Source organism: Gopherus flavomarginatus, chromosome 19, assembly GCF_025201925.1.
Source record: "Gopherus flavomarginatus isolate rGopFla2 chromosome 19, rGopFla2.mat.asm, whole genome shotgun sequence".
Lineage (NCBI taxonomy): Eukaryota > Metazoa > Chordata > Testudines > Testudinidae > Gopherus > Gopherus flavomarginatus.
Window position 1 is genome coordinate 2,410,338 of NC_066635.1, and position 22,355 is coordinate 2,432,692.

General features: G+C 54.8%; 1 protein-coding gene across 5 annotated transcripts; it reads left to right on the forward strand.

The window, feature by feature from the left end:
- Positions 1-1,565: 1,565 nt before the first annotated feature.
- Positions 1,566-22,353, forward strand: LOC127037341 (caspase-1-like). Of its 5 annotated transcripts, none has more exons than XM_050928949.1 (9): positions 1,566-1,972; positions 5,330-5,602; positions 6,483-6,580; positions 8,100-8,273; positions 8,601-8,835; positions 8,960-9,112; positions 11,504-11,613; positions 14,056-14,160; positions 16,122-18,014. In XM_050928949.1, exons 1-8 carry the CDS (start codon positions 1,966-1,968, stop codon positions 14,146-14,148), a joined length of 1,143 nt encoding a protein of 380 aa, XP_050784906.1. In that variant the 5' UTR covers positions 1,566-1,965; the 3' UTR covers positions 14,149-14,160; positions 16,122-18,014. The 5 variants fall into 5 exon arrangements, with proteins under 5 accessions (XP_050784906.1, XP_050784905.1, XP_050784903.1 ...); XM_050928948.1 differs by lacking the exons at positions 1,566-1,972; positions 16,122-18,014 and adding exons at positions 4,634-5,027; positions 18,236-22,353; XM_050928946.1 differs by lacking the exon at positions 1,566-1,972 and adding an exon at positions 4,634-5,027 and having other exon boundaries at positions 14,289-18,014.
- Positions 22,354-22,355: the final 2 nt, after the last annotated feature.

Below are 22,355 nucleotides of genomic sequence, written 5' to 3' on the forward strand. Positions count from 1 at the left end.
TGTCAGTGAGTGCCGAGGGCCAGTGCAGCAGTGCTTGCTGGTCTCCTGGAGGTGCAGTTGCCTTTTCCTTCTCTGCTGCTAGTTATTGCCCCATGTTTATCATGGAGTGAAAGAGCTTCAATTTCCAGGGAGCAGCAGTGTCAGGCTGTCCAGTCACAGGGGCTTCATGCAGCCCCCTGAGCTAAGTAGAAAGGGGGTCACAAGGGGTCTCTGAGCAGCAGGAAAGGAGAAGTGTCCCTTAAGGAACCTGTGCTCCCAGAGTGATACTGTGGCTAAGAGGGCTAATGCAATCCTTGGAGGTACAAGGGGCATCCCGAGTTGGAGCTGCGAAGTGTGAGGCATTGGTGAGACCAGCTGTGGTGTCCACACTTCAGAAGAGGTGCTGACGAATTAGGATGGGTCATAGAAGAGCCATAGGAATGATCTGAAGTCTGGAAAACCTGCTGAAAGGGTGAGACTAGGGCCACGTCTATGCCATGGGGACTAGAGCAGCATGGCAATGGCACTGCAACTGTGCCAGCAAAGTCCGTCAGTGGAGGCAGGGCCTACAGGGACTGATGGGGGGATGGTTTTCCATGGCTATAGGACCTCCCTTCCAGTGCCCCAAGAGGGAGTTAGGGAGGAATTTCCCTTGGATGTGGCTGACTTGTTTGTTCTCCAGTGCAAGCGTGGGCCGTGCTCCAGCCTGGGGCAGGAAGGAGATGGCAAAGCAGACATGTAACCAGGGCCTGGTCAGTGAGGCTATGAGAATGACAGCAAACCTGCCACCGGCTGTGTGGCAAGACTCCCCCTGAAGGAGCCCCAAGCTTTGTTATCTTTGGCAACTCTCGGAGCCTGACCTCCCCCGGCCAACCAGCAGGTGGCAGTAGCCGCCTGGTAATCACGCTGGGTTTCCTGGTGCCTAGGCAGAGCCAGGGTCTTGCATCTGCAGCAATGTTCATTTCACTGTTGCTGTCACCTGCTGGGGGTCGGACCCCAAGCCCCTCAGACTGGCCTAGACCTCACAGGACTCACATCAGCCAGGTTGAGTTCCAGCCTCTGGCCGCTTGGGTGCTCCAGGGTCCCGTCGTCCAGCGTTTTTCTGCAGCCAGCAGGGCTAGAAATGCAGTTTGGTGCAGCGGGCAGCCAGGATGTTGATGCCTTGAGGGGACTCCAGAAGTTGGGACTTAAGGAAAACACCAAATATCATGAGACTTGCAATGAAAGCACAGGGGTTGGCAAATGTCATTTAGTTCCTGGGCCCTCTGTTCCCGGTGCTCATTGCTGTGAAAGGAAGCGGGGATTATCGTGGAGAATTGTGCCTTTGCTGCACGCACTGCACAGCCCAGCTCCCTGCCCTGGGTCTGGAAGCTGAATGCTGATCAGGGGCCTGGTTCAGAAATCCCCCGTGGGTGCCAGGCCTCAGCTGCTACACTGTTCTCCAGCTAGCCCAGCTCACCAGCCTCCCTAGGGCGAGGGCTGCACCCCATGAAAGCAGACAGCTGGGAAGAGGAGGTGGGAGCCAGGGAGTGCATGGGGGTTAGGAGTTGGGGGGGGGGGGTGAGCCTGGAATCCTTCCCTCTCCCGTCTCTTTAAAAGCAACTTTGCTCCACAGAGAGGGTCGGCCGGGTTGCTGCATGGTTCGTGGCCCCCCTTGTACCCTCTGAGCCCATGGGCAGGGAGCCAGGCAGGGGGGGCTCCCCCAGGGTGCACTGTCACTTGGGCCAGGGGCTGGGGAGAACCCTGCACCCTTGGAGGAGCAATGCCCCCTCAACCAGCTGCCTACACTGGGCTCAGAGTGGGGCAGGGCCCTGGGCTTTGTCTGGAGCCCTGACTCCCGGCCATCCCCACTCTGCCTGTGTGCGGGGCCCCGCTCCCCTTGCACCAGCCTGAGCTTTGGGAGCGGCAGGAAGAGGAGGGGACCAAGGCATCGCTTTCACTTTCTGCTACTCAGAGCTCCTGTGAGTGGTGCCTCGGCCTGGGGCGATGGCTGGTGAGTGAAGGGGCCTGGGCAGCCCCAGGCAGAGGCAGGAGGGAGGCTGGGCTCTGTTCTGTCCCCCTCCTCGGGCTCTAGTGCACACTCTGCCTGGGGCCTGGCAGCTGCAGGCGTGGGCAGCCTCCGCTCCTGCCAGACACGAGGCCAGGCCTCAGGGCTTCAGTTAAGACTCCTGCCTGCTCCTCCGGGGTGTGGCTGGTGCTGTGCTCTTCCACTCTTTCCTTCCCCCCTGGATGGGGCCAGCCCCCCTCTGACCCCCCAATCCCTGCCCACTCCCCTTGGATGGGGCCAGCCCCCCTCTGACCCCCCAATCCCTGCCCGCTCCCCCTGGATGGGGCCAGCCCCCCTCTAACTCCCCAATCCCTGCCCGCTCCCCCTGGATGGGACCAGCCCCTCTCCCACCCCCAATCCCTGCCAACTCCCTGTGGATGGGGCCAGCCCCCTCCCACCCCCCAATCCCTGCCCGCTCTCCCTGGATGGGGCCAGCCTCCCTCCCACCACTCCCAATCCCTGCCCGCTTCCCCTGGATGGGACCAGCCCCCCTCCCACCCTCCAATCCCTGCCTGCTCCCCCTGGATGGGGCCAGACCCCCTCCCACCACCCCCAATACCTGCTCGCTCCCCCTTGATGGGGCCAGCACCCCTCCCACCTCCCAATCCCTGCCCGTTTTGCCCCTTTAAGGGCATGGGGCCAGTCCCCAGCCCTGTTCAGTTCTCAGCCCCAGCTGGGAAGGGGCCAGGGGGTTTCTATGGAGGGCGGAGGGAGCTCAGCTGGAGCGGAGCTGTGGGTGGGGGGTGGGGGAGAGGCAGGGGTTGGGAATGGCCCTGGAGTGGGCAGGCAGGGCTGTTTTGTGTTGCTTTGAGAGGGATTTGTTTGAAGGAATAAACCACACCCTGAGGGAGGCCCCAAGGCATTGAATCCTCCCTGGGCTGGGGAGAGCTGGCCAGCAGCCTGGGCAGCCAGAGCATTCCCCCCTCCCCATGACCCACACAGTGCTGCCCCACCCGTGCAGACAATGGCAGGGGATCCGGGACGGCCAGGCCAAGGATCCTTTCGGATGTAGCTGGACCTGCACGCTCAGGGAGCCCCTTGCCCCAGCTGCTGAGCCCACTTGTGTGAGCTGGGGGCAGGCCCGGCTGCCTGCAATGGAAAGGTTGGGCAAAGAGCACTTGTCCAAAGAAGCTGGGTGTCGGGGGCCACGAGCGCCTGGCTGCTACAGGCTCAACATGCCGTCTGGGGACTGTTAGCGCTTCCTCCGCCCGCCGCCCTCCCCGTGACAGGCTATTCACCAGCCCCATTGACAGAGGGCACAGGTTAAGGCCAACGTGTTCCCTTGGGTATTTAGGCCCCGAAATGGCCTGACTGTTGCAGTCTGAGCCCCTCTGGGCCATTCGCACTTGGGTGCTTCAATCTGGGTGTAGGGGTCTAGCTGGAGCTGGCTCTCCTGCTGGGCTGGGCGGGAGTTAGGCCTAGTCCCATCAGCGTTGGCCTTGGCAACGCTGCTCCAGCCAAGAGCTGCTCTGGTGCCCTCCCTGCTTCCCCTAAACCCCAAGGGCGAGCCCTGGACCGTGGACAACCAAGGAGACGAGCTTTCAGCACTAGTTTACACACTCGAGGCTTGTTTGTGGCTGGAACGCCGAAGGGTTGCTGCTGTAGCTGTTCAGTGAAGTCCCACCTACCCTGCTAGGAGAGGTTCGCCCATTGGCACGTGCAGCCACCTCCCAAGAGATGCTGGCCCTGTGTACACCAGGGGTTAGGTCGCTTTAATTGCATCGCTCAGGGGAGTGGATTTTTCACCCCCTTGAGCAAAGTAGTTCAACTGACCGAATTTCTTAGTGTAGTCCAGGCCTTTGGGGATGTCTGCACTTCAAACGAAGCTGAGGGGCCACGCCCTGCAGCGAGGAGGGGGGTTCTCCCATCACTGTTGTTTATCCACCTCCCCAAGAGGAGGCAGCTAAGTCGATGGCTGAATTCTTTCACTGCCCTAGCGCTGCCTACACCGAGGGGGTGGGTTGTCTAGATGCAGGCATACCGCAGAGCTACACTACAGACTTAGACTGGTATAACTGCATCGCTTGAGGGTGTGAAAAATCCACGCCCCTGAGCGCCGTAGTTACACCGACCTAGCGCTGTGTCAGTGAGACCTTGTCCCATGCGGAGGTGGATTAATCAAGCCAATGGGAGAAGCTCTTTCACCGGTGTAGGAGCGTCTTCACTTAAGCGCTACAGGGGATGCAGCCTTTTCAGTGTAGACCTGCCCTGCGGCTCTCGCTCTCGGGGTGGATTGTTCTGCGCCTTGGAGACGTAGCTCTGCCCGATGTGAGTTTTTGGTGTAGGCCAGCCCGAAGTTCCCTGTGACGTTCCCCTCCCCGCAGCGGGCAGGCTGTAAGGCAAAGGGAGCAATGTCCACATTGCGAAAGAGAAGCCAGAGAGTGTCTCTCTAGGGAGGGGCAGAGCTAAGGTTACTCATCAGCCCTTCTAGCTCTGCCACTTCCTGCCCACTCAGTGCGGAGCCGGGCAGCTGGGCATTCTGGGTCACCAGGCTCCGGCCTTGCAGCTCCTGGAGCTCTTCGCTTTTCTCCGGGTCGCACGACCCGCAGGAACGTGGCTCTGTCTGGTGCTTCCTTGCTGCTCCTGGTGCGTCAGACACGCACCCGTCCCAACCCGCAGTCAGTGAAATTCCTCCACCACTGTAGCTGGCTTCCTGATGGGCTGCCATGGGCAGATGCTCCCTTTGTGTCAGCTCTCTGGTTCCACAAGGGAACTTAATTGCTTCTTTACTCTGACTGAAAGCGGCTGTCACGACCACCAGCAGCGTCAGTGAGGTTCAACCAGACCTTTGACTGTCACGTGAAACAGTTAAGGACGTTGCCATTGGAGGTGTGAGCTAACCCCGCACCGAGTGCCTGGGACAGGTCTCCCCTGGCTGAGCAGTGCAGCCGCAGGCCGGGCTCACTGCAGGGGCTTGTCACGCCGGGAACAGCGAGGGACTCACCTTAATGAAGGCTGCGAGTCTGGAAAATGAAATGGCAGCCTCATAAAAATGTCCTAGGTTAGCGAGCCAGCCCAGTGTGGGTGCGTGATTGGGCAGGCGCTGGTGCAGTGAGTGGCGAGATGGGGAGTTCTGTGTGAAGGAATGTGTGGGGTGCACATGGAGGGCTGTGGGGTGGGCCATAGCTGTATCAGCTGGTCTCTGTGGGAGCTCCACTAGTGCAACCCCCCTGGGAAGGAGCTGCCTGGTGCACCCCGGTATATGCACATGGGGCCTAGCGCCGCCATGGCCAGGTACAAATACCCCAAGGGCTGGCAGGGCCCGAGGGGAGGCCCCAGGGGCTCACGTGGCTGCTCTTACAGATCGGAAGTTAAGCGACGTGCGGATCAGGTTTGTGGAGAGCGTGAACAAGGCCGTGATCAGCACCCTCCTGGACGACCTGCTAGAGAGACGGGTGCTGAACGACGAGGAAGTGGAGGAGGTGAAGGAGAGCTGCAGTAAGAAGAGTGACCAAGCCAGGTGTCTGATTGATGGGGTGAGGAAAAAGGGTGCCAAAGCCAGCGAAATATTCATCGAGCGCCTCTGTGTCAGAGATGTCCACCTGGCCACAGAGCTGGGGCTCAGCGCCCCGTCGGGTGAGTGGTGCCACAAGGGCTGGTTCTCCAATCTCTGGGGGGCTGCACGCACGGGACACCTGGCTGGCTGTGCAGGGGTTCTCCCATGGGCACTGGCCTTTGGGAGCCCCACTCCGTGCAGGGCTCTCTCCCCTTCCAGGGCGTGTGACGTGCACATGCTGGCTATTAAACTAGCTGCAAAGCCCTGGGTGCTGCTGCCCAGGCCCGTGTTTCCCACTAGCCACAGCAATGGCAGAGCCAATGCCACGGATGTGCCTGCTCTTTCCAAACGCAGGCTTTGTTTGCACTGGGATTCCCCAGACCTGATTCCCAACAGGGCAGCTAGAGAGCCATGCTGACCCACACCTCCCTGCTGGGCATCAGCAAAGGACTGAGCAGCTTCCTGCCCGGAGCAGCAGAGGTGCTAGCACAGCCCCATGAGTGTCCTGCTGGGGATGAGGTTCCTCACACTGGGATCTCCCCTTGGGGCGAGGGCTGGGCAGCAGCTGAGCTTGGCCCCACATGCTGCCCAGAGTGCGGAGATGCTGCCAGAGCAGGGTACCCGTGGCACAATGGGGTGGGGGTGCCCTGAGTCCACCCACCACGTTCCATGACCTGTCACTCTCAGGTGCACAGTGGCAGTTGAGGGGCGATGGAGAGGGACAACTCAGGCTGTCTCCACTGAACGGGGGAGACTCGAGCCCCCCAGCAGGCCGTGGTTGTGCCCTTGCCGACCCACCCCATCGCACTAGCCAGTGTGGAGGGGTAGCCACCTTGCTTTACTGCTCCCTGTTCTGCGTTTCTCCCTCTGTCTTTCCCTGGGGGGGAATTTCAGGACAGCACATGTGGCTCCCAGCGACTAACTGCCTCCTCTCAGCTAACGCAGGGTTTATGATCCCAGGGTCTGCTGCAGAAACCCAGCAAGCACCATCTCAGGAATGGATCCAGCCCTGCCCCCGAGAATTCGTCCAGCGGATCCAGAAGGAGGAAGCAAAGGAGGTGCTCTGTGCTGCTCCCTTTGGGCTTCTCCCATTGGGTGTATGCGGCAGAGACCCCAGAGCTCAGACACAGCCTGCTGGCTACAGCCAGATTCTACCTCCAGCATCGCTGCGACGGGGCCCCAGGGACCGGGGTGCAGGACGGGTGGATGCCACCATCCTGACAATTTTGCCCCCCCAAGCCCTACACCTTTGTCTGTACAGTGTGGAGCCAGAGGAGAAGTGGCTGGTCTCGGTGATTTGACAGGGTTTGATTTTAGCTGCATGGAGACTGCAAGTTGCCCCTTCCTGCCAGATACCTTTGAAGCACTGACAGCATCATGATGGCTCGGGGCAGCTGATCCAATCCCTTGGTCGCAGCCCCCAGTGCCGGATCAGCTGTGTGGTGTCAGGGAGGGTGAGGGAAGGCTTGGAAGCAGCAAGATCTTTCTGAGCTCTCCCTAGGTCACCCGAGCAGTTGGGGAACAGTCTCCAAGAGGAAGCTAAGCTTCTCCGTGCCGGTCATGAGGGCGCGGCAGGCTCCTCTGTGGAGGATAATGCCCAGCCAGCCCCACATGACTAATCACAGACAGGTTTACTTTATACACCGAAGACCGAGATCATCCTCATGCTCCAACGGCCCCTTAAAAACGCTCTGAAGGCAGGAGCTCTGGCCCGAGGTAGTGCTTTCCTGGGGTTCTGCGCAGCCTCACGGACTCGTTTTCACGAGCAGACCCCGTTAGAAACCATCGCACACACTAGCACTGCAGTAACGCTTCACCAGCTGACGCGAGCTCGAGTCAGAGACCACCCCATTCTCCACTGCCTGGCTGTGCAGACGTGGGGATCTGGCTGGATCCTAGCTCTCCCCACTCAGCCTCTGGCCCAGCTGTGCCTGGCTGTTTGGCTGTAGTGGCCCCAGCTATGTTTCTGGCTGTGTGAACAGTATCATACAGGGACTGGAGCTAAGTCTGGCTGCATCCACCACAGGGCTGCCCAGAGGATTCAGGGGGCCTGGGCCCCTTGCTGCCAAATTCCCGCCGAAGACTTGGAACTTTGGCACAGGTCCCGGGGCGGAAGGACCCCCTGCCACTGAAGACCTGGAGTGGAAGAAGCTTCAGGGGCCCAAGCCCCATGAGAGTTTTCCGGGGCCCCCGGAGCAAGTGAAGGACCCCACTCCAGGGGCCCCGAGAAACCCTCGTGGGGGCCCCTGTGGGGCCCGGGGCCTATTGCCCCACTTGCCCCCTCCCGCGGGTGGCCCTGATCCACTAGGATGACATAGACCCTTTCCCCCACAACAACAGCCTCCATGAGAGAGTACTTGGGGGGAGCCTCTTCCTCCACAGAGACCTTACTGCCCAGGAGCCATGTGACAGTCTCCTTGTAGGGATGCTGAGGGGCATGGAGCAGAAGGGGCTTCTTGGTAATTTGAGGAGTGGTATCCTCCCTATGGGTCTTGGCGCCATTCTGCCACGTGCACTAGGCCCCTGAAGTGAGGGCTGCGTCGTGGCCAGCCCAGCGTGAGTTTTCCTTTCTTACAGATCTATTCCATCCGGGACAAGGCGACGCGAACCCGCCTGGCCCTCATCATCTGTAATGTTGAGTTTGAGCGTCTCCGTAGGAGGGATGGGGCTGATGTGGATGTGAAAGGGATGAAGAAGCTTCTAGAAGGGCTGGGATACAAAGTGGAAACCCACTGCAACTTAAACGCCCAGGTACAGAACCTCCCCAAGCCACCAGTGACTGTCCCAGGCCCCTGGGGAAGATGCTGTGACCTTTGCTTGGTTCATTCCTGGCTCAGGCCCCCCTTGGCAGGGGTCTTGGGGCTGGTTCCTCCTAGGATCTGCCAGTAGGGGGACGTCGGATCCCTCCTCAAGCACTCTCCGGGATGGGAACACTCTTTCCATGGGAATCCTCCATCCAAGAGGGCACTGGTTGCTGCCGCTGGAGGTCTTCCCCCAGCCCCCAACGGTGCCCTCAGGAGTAGCTGTCATTCTTCTGGCTGCTGTTCACTGACACTGCAGTCCCCACGTTGCTTTCAGGCCATGGCAGAGACTCTGAAGCAGTTTGCCGCTCGGAACGAGCACCAGACCTCGGATAGCACCTTCCTCGTGCTCATGTCTCATGGCGTCAGGGCTGGCCTGTGCGGGACAAACTACCAAGACGAGTCCACAGACATCCTTCCTATTGACACCATCTACAGCACCTTCAACAACCAGCACTGCCAGGCACTGCTGGGAAAACCCAAAGTGATCATCATTCAGGCCTGCCGTGGGGGTGAGTCTGCTCTGGGACAGGGCGGGTGGCCTGCCACCAGGGGAAGGGCACCCACTGGCATGGGGGTGTGGGAAAGGGAAAACATGGCCTGCTCTTGGCCGTAACTGGTGCCCATGTTTCCCAGAGAACCGCGGACAGGTGTGGGTGAGTGACTCTGCAGAGCTCCCTGGAGACGGCTCCAGCCTCGCTCCGCGGCCCCCTGAAGGATTAGAAGATGATGCAAGTCGCCGAATCCACGTGGAGAGCGATTTCATCTGTTTGCATGCTACAACGCCAAGTAACTGGCTGCCAGCCGCAGGCCCGGGGCTGGGGCGGGGGGGCTGTGCTGAGACATGCACAGAGAGCATTGGCTCTAAATGGGCTGAGCCCATGTATCCAGCTCTGCCTGGGGACCCTCCCAACCCCGATCAACTCTCCCTGCTCTGCTCCCACCATGGCCTCCAATGGCCTCCTCCTGGCCAGTCCTTAGGGCCTCTACCCCAGCCTCGACCTCCCAGCCAGTCACTGGTTGCTGAGACACTGTCCTCTCATACCCCTCTGAATACGAGACCTTTGGGTGGGGCTGCCCCCTGCCACTCTCGGGGGGGGTTGGTTCCCGGGGACTCTGCCCTTGGCTCATCTCCCTTCACTCCCTGGCCAATCTCACAGGCTGCAGCTCTTGTCTGCAAGCTGATGGTTCACACAGCTCTCTCCATGCGTGGCCTGGCAGCATCTCCCTTCGGGGGTATAAGTTCTCTCTAAGCTGCACGTTGCACAGCAGCCTATCAAGGGCTGCACAGGCGCTCAAGGCTGCAGCGAGGAGAGGCACCTCTCTCCTGGCCCCAGCCCCAGCCCTGCTGTGGTGGGGAGAGATGCTCTCCCCCAGCCCTGGATCTGCTGCGGTGGGGAGAGACGCTTTCTCCCAGCCCCGGCCCTGCCACGGGAGAGAGGGCTGGGGAGAGTCCTCTCTCCGTGCAGCAGCCTGGGGCAGCCTGCTCCCCAAACCCCTCATCCCCAGCACCACCCCAGAGCCCACACCCCCAGCCAGAGCCCTCACCCCCTCCACAACCCAACTTTGAGCCCCCTCCCACAGTCCGAACCCCTCGTCCCCACCCCCGCCACACATCACCTCCACATTGATTCACAGAACAAAGTTCATTCCGCACATGGATGTAAAGAATTGGAGGGACACTGGCTGGAGGTCTCGTTTAAAAGCCAAGTTTAGGTGCTGGAGCACAAGCCGCTCACCCGACTGCCTGGAGTCAGCCCAGGTCAGCCCGTGTGCCAGGAAGTCCAGAGGCTCATTCCTGACAGCACCTAGAGCCAGGAGCTGCACTCAGTCTCCAGTAGCCTCTTGGCCCCCTGGCCAGTGCTGCGTATCTAGCTCTGCAGAGGGGACTGAGCAGAGCCTGGCTCGACAGAGTGGGGGTAGCAGGGTGTTGTACTGCAGTGCTGTCAGGGCCCACAGACCTGGATTTCCTGCAGGAGAGCTGTGACCCAGAGACCTGGAATGGGAAGCCGTCTGGTCGGCGAGCTTTCCAGAAAGCCCTGCAGGTGCCGGTCCCTCTCGGGGATAACGGGAGACCCAGATCTGCTCTGCTTTTGCCCTTTCTATTTGTTCTCTGGCCTGTGTTGTACAGGAGATCAGCGGTTCCCCAGGTGGGGTCCACTGTGGGTTACATGGGGGTCCGTCTCTTGAGCCAGGGCCCGAATATGCTGGAACAATGTTCCGGCACTTTCGCTGCATGGAGGAGGCCATTTTGAGATCAAAATGTGGGAGGTCGCACTGGCAGGGCATCCTGCTGGGCTGGGAGTGAAAGGGGTCCAGGACACTTAGTGAACTGCCAAAGGAGCTCTTAGGGGGACAAGGTTTGGAAACCGCTGGCTCAGATCATCATAATGGCCCTGTAGCTGTGCCACCTAATGCCTCCCAAGCGCCTTCTCCTGGCCCCGGGCTGCTCTCCAGTCTCCTGCCTCTGTGGCTGTCCCATCTCTTCTGCAGCCAGTGGAGAAGTCACAGTTCACAGAGTAATTCAAACCCAAAGGATCCCGTTTTTGAGCCTCTGGTGCACACTGGCTCCCGGCTACAGTTTAGACTCCCTCTCCCAGAATCTAACACAAAGGCTTTCCAAACAAACCACCGCCTGAGGCCCCCTTCTCCCTGGCTGTAGCTGGGCACAACCCCCTCCTCCCTGGGGATCTGTCCGTCCCTCCCTGCCCAGCTCCCTGCAGGCTCACTCACTTAACCTGCAGCTTCTGGCTGTCTTTTATCCTGAGATTCCCCCCAGGCGTGGCTCATCCTTGTCATCAGGGCTGACTTGGCCATGGGCAAGCCACCCTGGTACAGGCCCCTTCTGGCCTGAGCTAGGAAGGGGGTCTGCTTGGCACAGTGCTGTGTCTGTGGCAATCCCTCGCAGCCCTCCATTGCCAATGAACAGTCTTACTAGCCTGACCCGCCTGTTCCTCTGACCCCGCAGCAACTGGGCCAGAACCACTCACCTTTGCCCTCCTAGTCATTCTTCTTCTCTTCCCTTAACTTCAGGCTCACTGAGAACTCCCAGCTGCTCTGTGAAGGGTGAAATCCCTTTGCCAGCACCAGCCCCAGCCCCCCCTGTCTCCAGTGTCTGTTGTAGTCTAGAGGGAGAAGCAGCCCTGCTCCACGGTGTATAACAGCCTTTTGTCTCCACAGACACTTTGTCCTGGAGATCTCCAGAAACTGGCTCCGTCTTCATCACTCGTCTGATAAAGCAGCTCCGAACCAATGCCTGCCGCTTGCCCTTGGAGGAGATCTTCCGACAGGTATGTGTCCTTCCTGCTGGGTGACTGGGAATGACCCCACTGCTAACGATCAGCAGCACCACAGCAGGGAACTGTCCTCAGCCCCATGAGGAGCTCTGGCTGCTCATGCAAATCATTCCCCTACAGGCATCCACAGTGCACAGTATATTAAAATCATGCTCCGTGTCTGTTTGACCTGGGGAATCTTAGCAGAGATCACAGCGCACGTCTTCAGGGCAATCTGAGAGGAGAGGCAATGGCCTGGCTGGACCCACAAAGGGACAGGCCTTGCAATGCCAAATTGGAAGCAACCTACCACCTAGTGGCTTCCACACACTGTGAGCTGGGCCCCAGCCCCCCTGTGCAGTGCATGGGGAGAGACAGGTGCCGAAGGATGGGATCCCCAAAAGCCAGCCTGATAGGTGGGGAGCCACCTAAGCTGGCCATTGGGAGATGCCAATGAGAGGGAGGTGTACTAAGCCCCACCCCTTGCAGAGCGTTAGGCAGCTAAGCCCAGGCTGCAGGGAGGTGCCTGTCTCTCCTTGTGACCACAATTAGGAACCCCCGTGTGAGCTGTTTATTGCAGGAAGAGTGGTGGTGCACCCCAGCTTCACCCCAAATAGCCACAGGTGGGGGCGTCCTCCCTCATAACTAAGGCTAAGATTCTGTCACGGGTATTTTTAGTAAAAGTCACAGACAGGTCATGGGCAATGAACAAAAATTCACAGAAGCCCATGACCTGTCCCTGACTTCTATTAAAAATAACAGTGGGGTCTGACCACCCGGGGAAGTGAAGCTCAAGCCCTGTGGGGGGGGACACTGACAACCCAGTGGGGCAGGAGGGGATTCAAGCCCCTATGGCAGTGGCTGGAACTGAAACCAAAGAAGTTTGTTAAAGTCACAGAATTCGTGCTGAAATCGTATCCTCCCTCACAACCTTAGTCCAGTGGTCAGGTCTCCTCTGGGATGAGAGAGACCCCGCTTCAAGTCTCAAGCTTGATAGGAGAAGGGGTCTCCCATCTCAGGAGAGGGTGCTAACCACTGGGCTCTGGGATAGTCTGTTGTGGTGCTCCCTGGTTGCTCCTGTTGCAGCCATTCCACCATGGCTAAAGAATTAACTGGGCTGAGGAGAGGGTGTGAGTGACCCTATGGTCCAGTGGTCAGAGCGCTCACCCTCTTCTAATCCCATCTCCTCATCAGGCAGAGCAGGGAATCAAACGGGGGTCTCCCACATCCCAGCTAAATGCCTTAACCAGGGGGTGAAAGGACACATTTTCCTGTCCTTTCCCCCTCCCCCAGCTGTTTTGTATGGCGTTAGGTGTGCTCAGAGTACACCTACTAGATTGTCCCCCACAGGCAAGCTAGGTCGGGGAACGTCTATCTCTACCTGGCTTGAGGATTGTGCTGAGAGTTGGGTGGGAGATGGGTGTTCGGGCACACGGCCAGCGGCAGGAATATAGGTGTCTAGGAGACTTTTCCAGTAGACGTGTAGGTGCCAAGTGAGTTTATGCGCTTACTGCTGAGCAGGTGTTTTGTGGGCCACAATGGTGCCTAAAAATTGGGCTGCAGGTGCCTAAATCCCTTTGTGGGCCTGGGTCCAGCCCCGGGAGTGGTGTTCTGCTGTGAAACTTCCCTCCATCCATCCCCACTCAAGCCGCTGTTCCAGAGATGGCCCAGTAATGTACATTTCAGAAATGAACAATTTACTTACTTCCACTGCACAGCTGGTAAGTACAGACCCTGGCAGCTCTGCTAGGAAGTGACTGCAGGGACATTCTCTGCATCAGTCTCACTCACACAAATCACAGTGTTTAAGGCCAGAAGGGACCATTGCAATGATCTAGTCTGACCTCCTGCATAACGCAGGCCAGGGAACCTCACCCAATAATTCCTGCATCAAGCCCTGACCCTCTCCCCATCTTCTCTCCAAGCCTGCTGGTGTATGCAGATTTTTGTCCGTTTCTTCTCCTACCTGGGACCCTGGTTCCTCCACACTGTTCCCTCCCCCCTCCTGAGCTTGCCCTTCCCCCCCGCCAGCCCCTTTTCCTTCCTCTCGCTCACCAGCTGCCATGAAACCTTCCAGCTCCACCTGCCATCCAGCTCTCAGAGCCACTGCCCTGGAGAGTTCGTTCAGAAATGGTTTTGGTGACCACAGCAGCATTCCTTGTGCTTGGGCCCAACAGGAGCAGCCTGGGAATGCCTGCCTGACAGACAGCAGCATGTACTGCGACATGCATAGCATGTGAGGTGTTTGTATCAGAGGTAGCTCAAAGACGCAGGTAGAAGTGCAGCCTGGCTGTCGTTATCATCATGCCGATTCCCAGAGGAACGTCTGCTCTTGATTCTGCCTATTCTCCCCCATGTTATTCAAGCTCCGGCTTTCTAGTAGCAGATTGTTTTGTGTTTAAAGTGCTGCCGGTCCCCTGGAATTGTGACTGATCTGACCTCTCCTCCCCATCTCAGGTCCAGTTCTCCTTTCAAGATTTTCCTGATCAGATGCCCACCAAGGAACGAACTACCATGATAAAAAAGTTCTACCTGTTCCCAGGTCATTAGAACCAGCCCACAGTAAGTATCCTGTTCTGGAGTCTCTCAACAAACATTTCTACTATGACCAGTAACTGCACATGTTTTTAAGGGACAGGGCTCTTGTTCCAGATGTAGCTTGTAAATTCACCTTCCATTCTCGATTCCAGATTGCCCAGGGTCTGGCAGATTGAGATTCCACTTCAAAGGCAGCTTCTCCCCTTACGTTAGAGTTCAGGCAAGTTAGATCTCCCCATCCTCTGAACTGAACTAAAATCTTCTCTCCATAGATGCTGGCTGTTTGAAGGGCCTGGATAGACAAGTTCTAGTAGCCAAAACTTTCTGTGGCTAATCTTCTCTTCTTAGAGCAGGTTTGGGCTTGAAGAAATGAGTGACCCGTAGCACAGAAAGGGACTTTTAATTCTAGGGAGACACAGGGGAAGCCACAAGACACTAGCCAAGCACAGTTCTGCCCTGAACAGTTACACCTCTCCAGGAAGGAAGAGGAAAGAAGAAAGAGGAGAGGGAACCTCGGCATCTGAGGAGTGTCATTTCAATCCCTAGTGAAGCAATGTAATAAATAGACAACGCTGTAATCCTCTCCAGGGCAATGGAACTCTGAGCAGGAAGCAGCATGGGGCAGAGGGGCAAACCATCTCAGACAAACAATAGCTTCTCTGAGACTGACCCATACAGGAAGTGGCGAATGGGAGTGCAGCAGCTACAATAGCTGGATAGTAAAATGGGAGTTTATTATACTCTTAGCTGAAATGCTTTCTCACTGGGCTGGATGAGAGGGGAGGGATAGCTCAGGGGTTTGAGCATTAGCCTTATAAATCCAGGGTTGTGAGTTCAATCCTTGAGGGGGCCACTGAGGGATCTGGGGCAAAAATGTGGGGATTGGCCCTGCTTTGAGCAGGGGGTTGGACTAGATACCTCCTGAGGTCCCTTCCAGCTGATATTCTGTGAGACACTCCTTGGGGTGGAAAACCAGCAGGAGTCTCAGGAAAGAAAGGAAACAATCAGCAGCAATGTATCATGTGGGAAGAAGTGTTAGATCTGCTTTTATCAAATATGTGCCATTGTGACGGAAGAAAGGGGAGTAAATTGAGATCATTAACAGGCACATGGCCAATCCCAGGGTGTAGAAACGTGGGCAGGAAATAACAAAATGAGATTCGTTAGGAGAAATACAGAAAATTCCTTTGGTGAAAAACCACCCAGACCAAACCCCCAGCCAGGAAGCAGTGCTGCTGAGTGGGAGCTTAGGGCTTTGGTAGCCTGGAGTTGTAGTACAATAAGCCAGCGATTTGCATTAAATACAGGGACAGCAAGTGACAGAGCAAGCACAAGTTGACTCTTTGCACACTCTGTTCTGGGCACAGCATCACCAGCAAGGCACTGACCCATTGGAGGGAGTCACAGAAGAGCAAAAGACAGATCACTGCGATGAAGGGCACCCAGAGTTCCGGGCACATGTGTAAACTGGTTGTAAAACCCGTGCAATGTGCAAAGCAGACAGATGTGCACAAAAACCCCCTAAGCTCCCCAAATTCAGCCTCTTCCCACCCCTCCCCACAAACTCCTGATCCTGGAGACCAGAGGCAATGGCCCGTTTACTGGATCAGACTGGGAGGCAGGGGAAGGGATATTGATGAGAACCACTGGGATGCAGAATCGCTGGTGGAAGAGCCAGTGTCTCTCTTGCAGGGACCATCTTTGCTGAGGAAGGAAGTAACAGGATGTTCAGAGAGCTGCATTTACACTCAGCAGGGACCAGCCTTGTGCTCTACTCTGCTACTGCTGCCTTCAAGGGTATAATATCCCTAAGAGCTAAGGGAGTTCCCCAGGCTCACCCGAAGGAGCTCAGGCTCAGGAACGAGACTTCCCCACACATGGCATCCTTAGCGAATGCAACGTCCCTCCTGGGGAGGAAGAGCCACTGTGTGGCCTGTGCTGTCAAGTTGCACTGGTGAACGGTCGCTCTTCTCTCTCCTCTCCAGATAAGACAGAGCATGTCCCATGGGGGCCCTGCCGCAGTCAGCATCAGCACCTTCCTGAAGGACAGCGTCTGCACATTCAACATTGGCACAAGGCTCAAGGTCTCTCCTCCTGCTGCCTGCACACGTTCCACCTGTAGCTTTCCTCTGAACTGCCAGAAGTGCCTTCAACTTCTCACCAGCCCCTTCCCCTGTGGAAGTGCCTCCACTTTCTGACAGGACAACGGTAGCATCAGCCTGAAGGTCCTGCTGCCACATCTCTATAAAATGACTCTTCCTAGCGGGGGACAGCAGAACTCCCCAGCTATCTAGCTCCTACAGCACTGACATCCCAGAGGACCCTATCCCTGAGATCCAGTTCACACTCTGATCATTCCCTCCGGTAGCCGGATTTTGAGTCCCCAGGACAGTCAGACAAGTGAGTCTCAGCCACATCCTTCTTGGTAAATAGCTGGCGTCTCCCATTAGAGATATCAACAGCAGGGGCGTCTTCACTGTAGTTAGCCCAGGCTCCTGTCCCCTCCCCTCCGCATACAAAACCCTCTCATCTGGGCTTTCCACCCGGGCTAGCTGCCCCAGCTGAGGGCGGGTTTGAGCGTGGTGCTGCTTTCATGGGCTGGGAGCCTGCCCACTTTGCCGCGAGGATGCAGCTAAATCACTCGAGTGCTGACTGTGCACCTCTGCCTTCCCACAGTCCCTCCCAGGTGCCCAGGACAGGCGTGTCCCACAAACACGCTGAGAAAGAGTCATGCAGCATCTCACCTTACAGCAGCGCAAAGAACCACAGGCTTTGCCCCAAACGCGCCAGCGACTTGAAGGGGAGTGCAGCACCAGTGTGGACGCAGTAACTCGGGTGGGGCTTTGCAACGTGGCTGCTCACGGCCACGTTAGACTAACCCAGTGCTCTCACCTGGGTGCTGATCACCCAGGCTAACTCTGGGAAAGCTCATCCGCTGAACTCTGAGGGGAACATGGAGTGTGGCAGCAGCCGCCTCCTCCCGCTATCAGCGATTCAGACCCCCTGGAATGGAAGGAGCCTGTGTCTGTTCCCCTGACAGTGAGTGAGGCGGGGTTAACTGAGCTCACTCCAAGTCATCCCCACTAGATGACAGCCAGGCTGAGCCTTGAATAGCTGCGTGGGGATTTCCCAACCTCACTGAGCCATTCGCTACCTTGTTCTCAGTCTCGATAATTACAGGGCCACATTCTGCCCGGTGTCAGCTCCAGACTTCGTGTACCGAGGCTGCAAGTGGCCCATGAAATTTGGGTTAGTGCTTAACCCACATTTCTCTATTAAAACCTAAGCCCATTACTTCTGTCCTTGGCGTCAGTGCTGAGAGCTGATCCCTTTCCCCTCTAGAGCAGCCCTGTCCGTCCTTAGTGATGAGCGAGAGACACTCGTCTACACTGCTGCAAGGCAAGACCATCAGGAAGGGAGCAGAGTTCTTTGGCATGATCCATGGGGGGTAGAACCAGGAGCAATGGGGAGAAGTGATGAAAGGAGAATTTCGTTTGGTTGCTTTCAGGGCTACTCCTATGGCTGGGGCGAGAGAGTAAGTGACTCCTGGGACCAGAGGTGTCCTTGCCCCTCTCTGTGATTGCGCTGATTTCTGGGCACACTCTCTCTGGTTTCCCTGTCTCATTGCCTGTGGTTACTTTTATAGCTGGTTCACCATGTTCTTGAAAAGTGATGTGTAGGCAGGGCCGGCTCTACTGTTTTTGCTGCCCCAAGCAGCGCGCTGAATTGCCACCATGGATGGCAGGGGCAGTCTGTGTGCCGTTAGGGCAGCACGTGCGTTTCCGCGGCAGCAATTCAGCGGCAGCTTCTGTCTTCAACTGGAAGACAGACGCTTTGCTGCTGTGGAAAGCTGAACATAGAAGCTGCCGCCAAATTGCCGCCGCGGCATGCTCCTTGGGGGCAAAAATACATGGACTGCCACCCCTTGCAGATTGCTGCCCCAAGCACCTGCTTGGAATGCTGGTGCCTGGAGCCGGCCCTGAGTGTAGGGACAGGAGCGGTGGTTTGGGGGGTTTTAGAGACATCAGAACCCATCTCAAGGCCAGTATAAAAATACTTTTCTGTGCTTGTGAGCACCTCTTTGTGCCCTCATTTCCAGAGACGCCGAGAACCAGTAGTTCCTGTTAGCTCCAGTTCAATTTCATACATTCCAAGAAAAAAAGGGACCACTGTGACCTTCTAGTGTGACCTCCTGTAGAGCACAGGCCAGAGACCTGCCTGAACATAATTCCTAGAGCAGAGCTTTGAGAAAAGCATCCCTTCTTGGCTGAAAAATTGCCAGCGATGAACAATCCACCAGGACTCTTGGTAAATTGTTCCAAGTCCAGTTGTGGGTGCTCAGCCCTCCTAGAAATCAAGGCCTTGGTACCTCCCAGACTGCTCTGATTGTATTCCCAAAGCAGAGCTAGGAGAACCTGGGGCTCCATGCGGAGTATTTCTCCTGGAAACACCAGCCCCTCAGGGACCATGAAGTGGTGCAAGGACATCAGCCTCTGCCATGCAGGCTCCATCGCAGCCCCCGCTTGGTGCTATGGCTTTAGAAGCAGCGAAATCCCCAGCTGTCTGAACCCACTTCTGCAGCAACACCTAAAGAGTCATCACCATCCCTCTTTCCTGCCATCGAGGGGCTGCAAGGAACACTCCATATTTACTAATCAAACTCAACTCAGTGCCTGCTAAGTGTAGGACTAAGGTAGCAGAAAAAAAGGGAAGAGATGGGGAAGGCAGCGACTGTGTCTGAATCTGAGGACCGAGGTATAATAGTGTCTGCAGGCGTCTTGCCCACAGAATTCCTTTGTACATTGAAAATGGGTCTTTCACAACATTCTGCCAAAGGGCCTAACATTCATGCACTGGCTTTGCCTTTGCGAGCAGAAGGGGAAGTGCCTTTTACTCCTTATGCTTTGTGTCTGCATCCTCTGACCCTCCCTTCAGATGCTGTTAGTCTCGCGATCACTGAGCTGTTTCTCAAACCCCCAACCCTAGGGTCAGGTGATTATGGAGGATCTCAGACTCCATTTGAAAACAAGATGGAAGTTTCTAGCTCTCCTGGGTGCAGAAGAAATCTCAATGTGACCCCCTCAAAAGCTCAAACCCCAGGAGACCAGTGAACAGAACCCCAGTATATTGCAGCCAGTCTCAGGAATTTGGCATGCCTGATGCAGGACTTTTGAATGCTTGGCACTGGACAATACCAGGAATGATTCCCACAAACCTCTCCCCCTTTGTCTGCACCAATTGCTGTATTTCAGTGGGTCAGGCTCATTCTGTGGAAAGGAACAATTCCAGTTTCATGATGGCCCATGGGCTAAGTTTAGGACTCCATACTGCTTGATCCACAGCATAATCAATCCCATTTATTAATAAGGGTTGATTCAGAACCCTGTCACATTCAGCAACACTCACTAGGAAACAGGCTTACTCTCAGGACCACCATTATCTTTAACCTTTCTCCGCTCTACATTTCCTTCCCTTGAGCAACTCCTGCTTCCCCTACCCCCTCAAACAATCCCAGCTTCTGGAAGCTGTTGGTTTAAGGATAGCCAGTACATGAGGTTGCGTCCCTGATCATCTTGGTTAATAGCCATTCATCGTTTATCCTCTAGGAACTTACCTAATTATTTTTTGAATCCAGGGATGCTTTTGGTCTTCACAACATCCGATGGGAAAGAGTTCCACAGGTTGACTGTGCATTGTATGAAGAAATACTTCCTTTTGTATGTCTTTAATGTGCTGCCTATTAATTTCATTGGGTGACCCCTACTCCTTGTGTTATGTCAAGGGCAAAATAACACTTCCCTATTCGCATTCTCCATACATTCATGATTTTATAGACTTCTATTATAACCCCCTCAGATATCTCTCTTCTAAAATTAACAGTCCCAGTCTTTTTAATCTCCTCTTCTATGGAAGCTGTTCCATACCCTCTACTCATTTTTGTTGCTCTTTGCTGCACCTTTTCCAATTATATCTTTTTTGAGATAGGATGACCAAAACTGCACCCAGTATTCCAGGAGTGGGCATACCATGGATTTACATAGTAGCATTCGGATATTTTCTCTTTATCTATCCCTCTCCTAATGGTTCCTAATTTAGTTTGCTTTTTTGACTGCCACTGCATATTGAGCAGATGTTTTCAGAGAACTATCCGCAGTGACTCCAAGATCTATTTCTTGAGTGGTAACAGCTCATTTAGACCCCATCATATTGTATGTATAGTTGGGATTATTTTTTCCAGTGTGCATTACTTTGCATTTACCAACACTGAATTTCATCTGCCATTTTGTTGCCCAATCACCCAATTTACTTTGGACTTACTTATCCTGAGTAATTTAGTATTGTCTGCACATTTTGCCACCTCACTGCCTTTTCTGGATCATTTATGAATATGTTGAGAAGCATATCCAAGTACAAATCATGGGTGCACCTGTTATTTACCTCTTTCCATTGTGAAAACTAACCATTTATTCCTACTCTTTGTTTCCTGTTGTTTAACCAGTTACTGATCCTTCTTATCCCATGACTGATTAGTTTGTTGAAGAGCTTTTGGTGAGTGACCTTGTCAAAGGCTTTCTGAAAGTCCAAGTACATTCTATCCACTGGATCATCCTTGTCCATGTTTGTTGACCTCAAAGAATTCTAATAGATTGGTGAGGCATGATTTCCCTTTACAAAAGCCATTTTAACTCTTCCCCAACATACCGTGTTTATCTAGGTGTCAGAGAATTCTCTTCTTTACTGTACTGTCAACCAATTTGCCTGGTACGGAAATTAGGCTTACTAGCCTCTGATTGCCAGGACTGCCTCTGGAGCCTTTTTTAAAAAATCAGTGTTGCATTAGCTACATTCCAGTCATCTGATAGAGAGGCTGATTTAAGCAATAGGTTAAATACCACCATTAGTAGTTCTGCAATTTTATATCTGAGTTCCTTCAGAACACTTTGGTGATACCTCCTGGTCCTGGTGACTTCTTACTGTTTATCAACTTGTGACAGAGCCTCTTTTATTGACATCTCAAGCTGGGACAGTTCCTCAGATGTGTTACCTAAAAAGAATGGCTCGGGTGTGGGGATCTCCCCATGTCCTCTACAGTGAAAACTAATGCAAAGAATTTATTTAGCTTCTCTGCAACAGCCTTGTCTTCCTCCAGTGCTCGTTTAGTACCTCGATGATCCAGTGGCCCCACTGACTGCTTGGTGGGTATACTTAAAAGAAATGTTGCTGTTAGTGTTTGTGTCTTTAGCTAGTTGCTCTTTGATTTCTTTCTTGGCCTGCCTTAGCATACTTTTCCACTGACTTGCCAGAACTTATGCTCCTTTCTATTTATTTTTCAGTAGGATTTGACTTCCAGTTTTTGAAGGATGCCTCTAACCACTTATTTTATTCTGCTGTTAAGCTATGGTGGCATTTTTGGAGGGTGGGGGTACATTTAGTTTGAGCCTCTATTATGGTGCTATTAAAGAGTGTCCATGCAGTGGCAGAGAATAGGGGCAGGGAAGATCATCTTTCTCAGAACCAGGGTCCCAGACTTGAGAAGCTCCTGCTGCTTCACTTACACTTAGTTCACATTTGGAAGATTTTAGCAGGCACAGAAAGGCTAGAGACTCACTTTTGCGTTTCAGTGGCAGTCAGTTCTGCAGAATGTGAATGCCTTCTCCCGTGTTTTAAAGCCATCAATCAGGCTGGTTGCATCCCACAGCTGGGTGCTTGTCACCTTGGCTCCATTTGCATTTCCTTGCAACTTGTCTTGAAGGAAAAGGAACATGCTTTCTTTAATCATGCTGGAGTTCATATTCTTCCAGACATTCCAAAAGCCACATAGACAGGACGAAAAAGCTATTAGTGCTCTGCTCTGATTTTATTACTATAGGATTCCCTGCCTCAGTTTGCTCCTCCTCCCTGAGCAGAAGTTGCTGACAGTCACTAAATATTCTGCTGTTAAACCCTGGGAAAGCATTTTCATCTTCCCTGGCTAGAGAAAAGGAGGTTGGTTCTGAAATAGGGTTCTGTTTTCCCAGTACCAATTTTTTAAAGTGCGCTCACAGCCAGCATTTAGCCTATCATTGTTTCTAAAGCCACGAAATCAATGCTTTTATGCTAAGCCTGTATTTACTTAAGGTGATAAACTTTTTCCATTTTCATCTTTCTTTCCTCACAAGATGTTTCACCATTCTGGCAAAACCTGGACACCTTTTTGATAAATGATTTCCCCAATAACA

Bases quoted from the DNA above. Each gene is read 5' to 3' on its own strand.
- LOC127037341 (XM_050928948.1), top strand. From the start codon at position 4,997: ATGAAATGGCAGCCTCATAAAAATGTCCTAG. The intron at 5,603-6,482 runs GTGAGTGGTGCC...TTATGATCCCAG, and splicing joins GGGGCTCAGCGCCCCGTCGG to GGTCTGCTGCAGAAACCCAG. The intron at 8,836-8,959 runs GTGAGTCTGCTC...CATGTTTCCCAG, and splicing joins CATTCAGGCCTGCCGTGGGG to AGAACCGCGGACAGGTGTGG.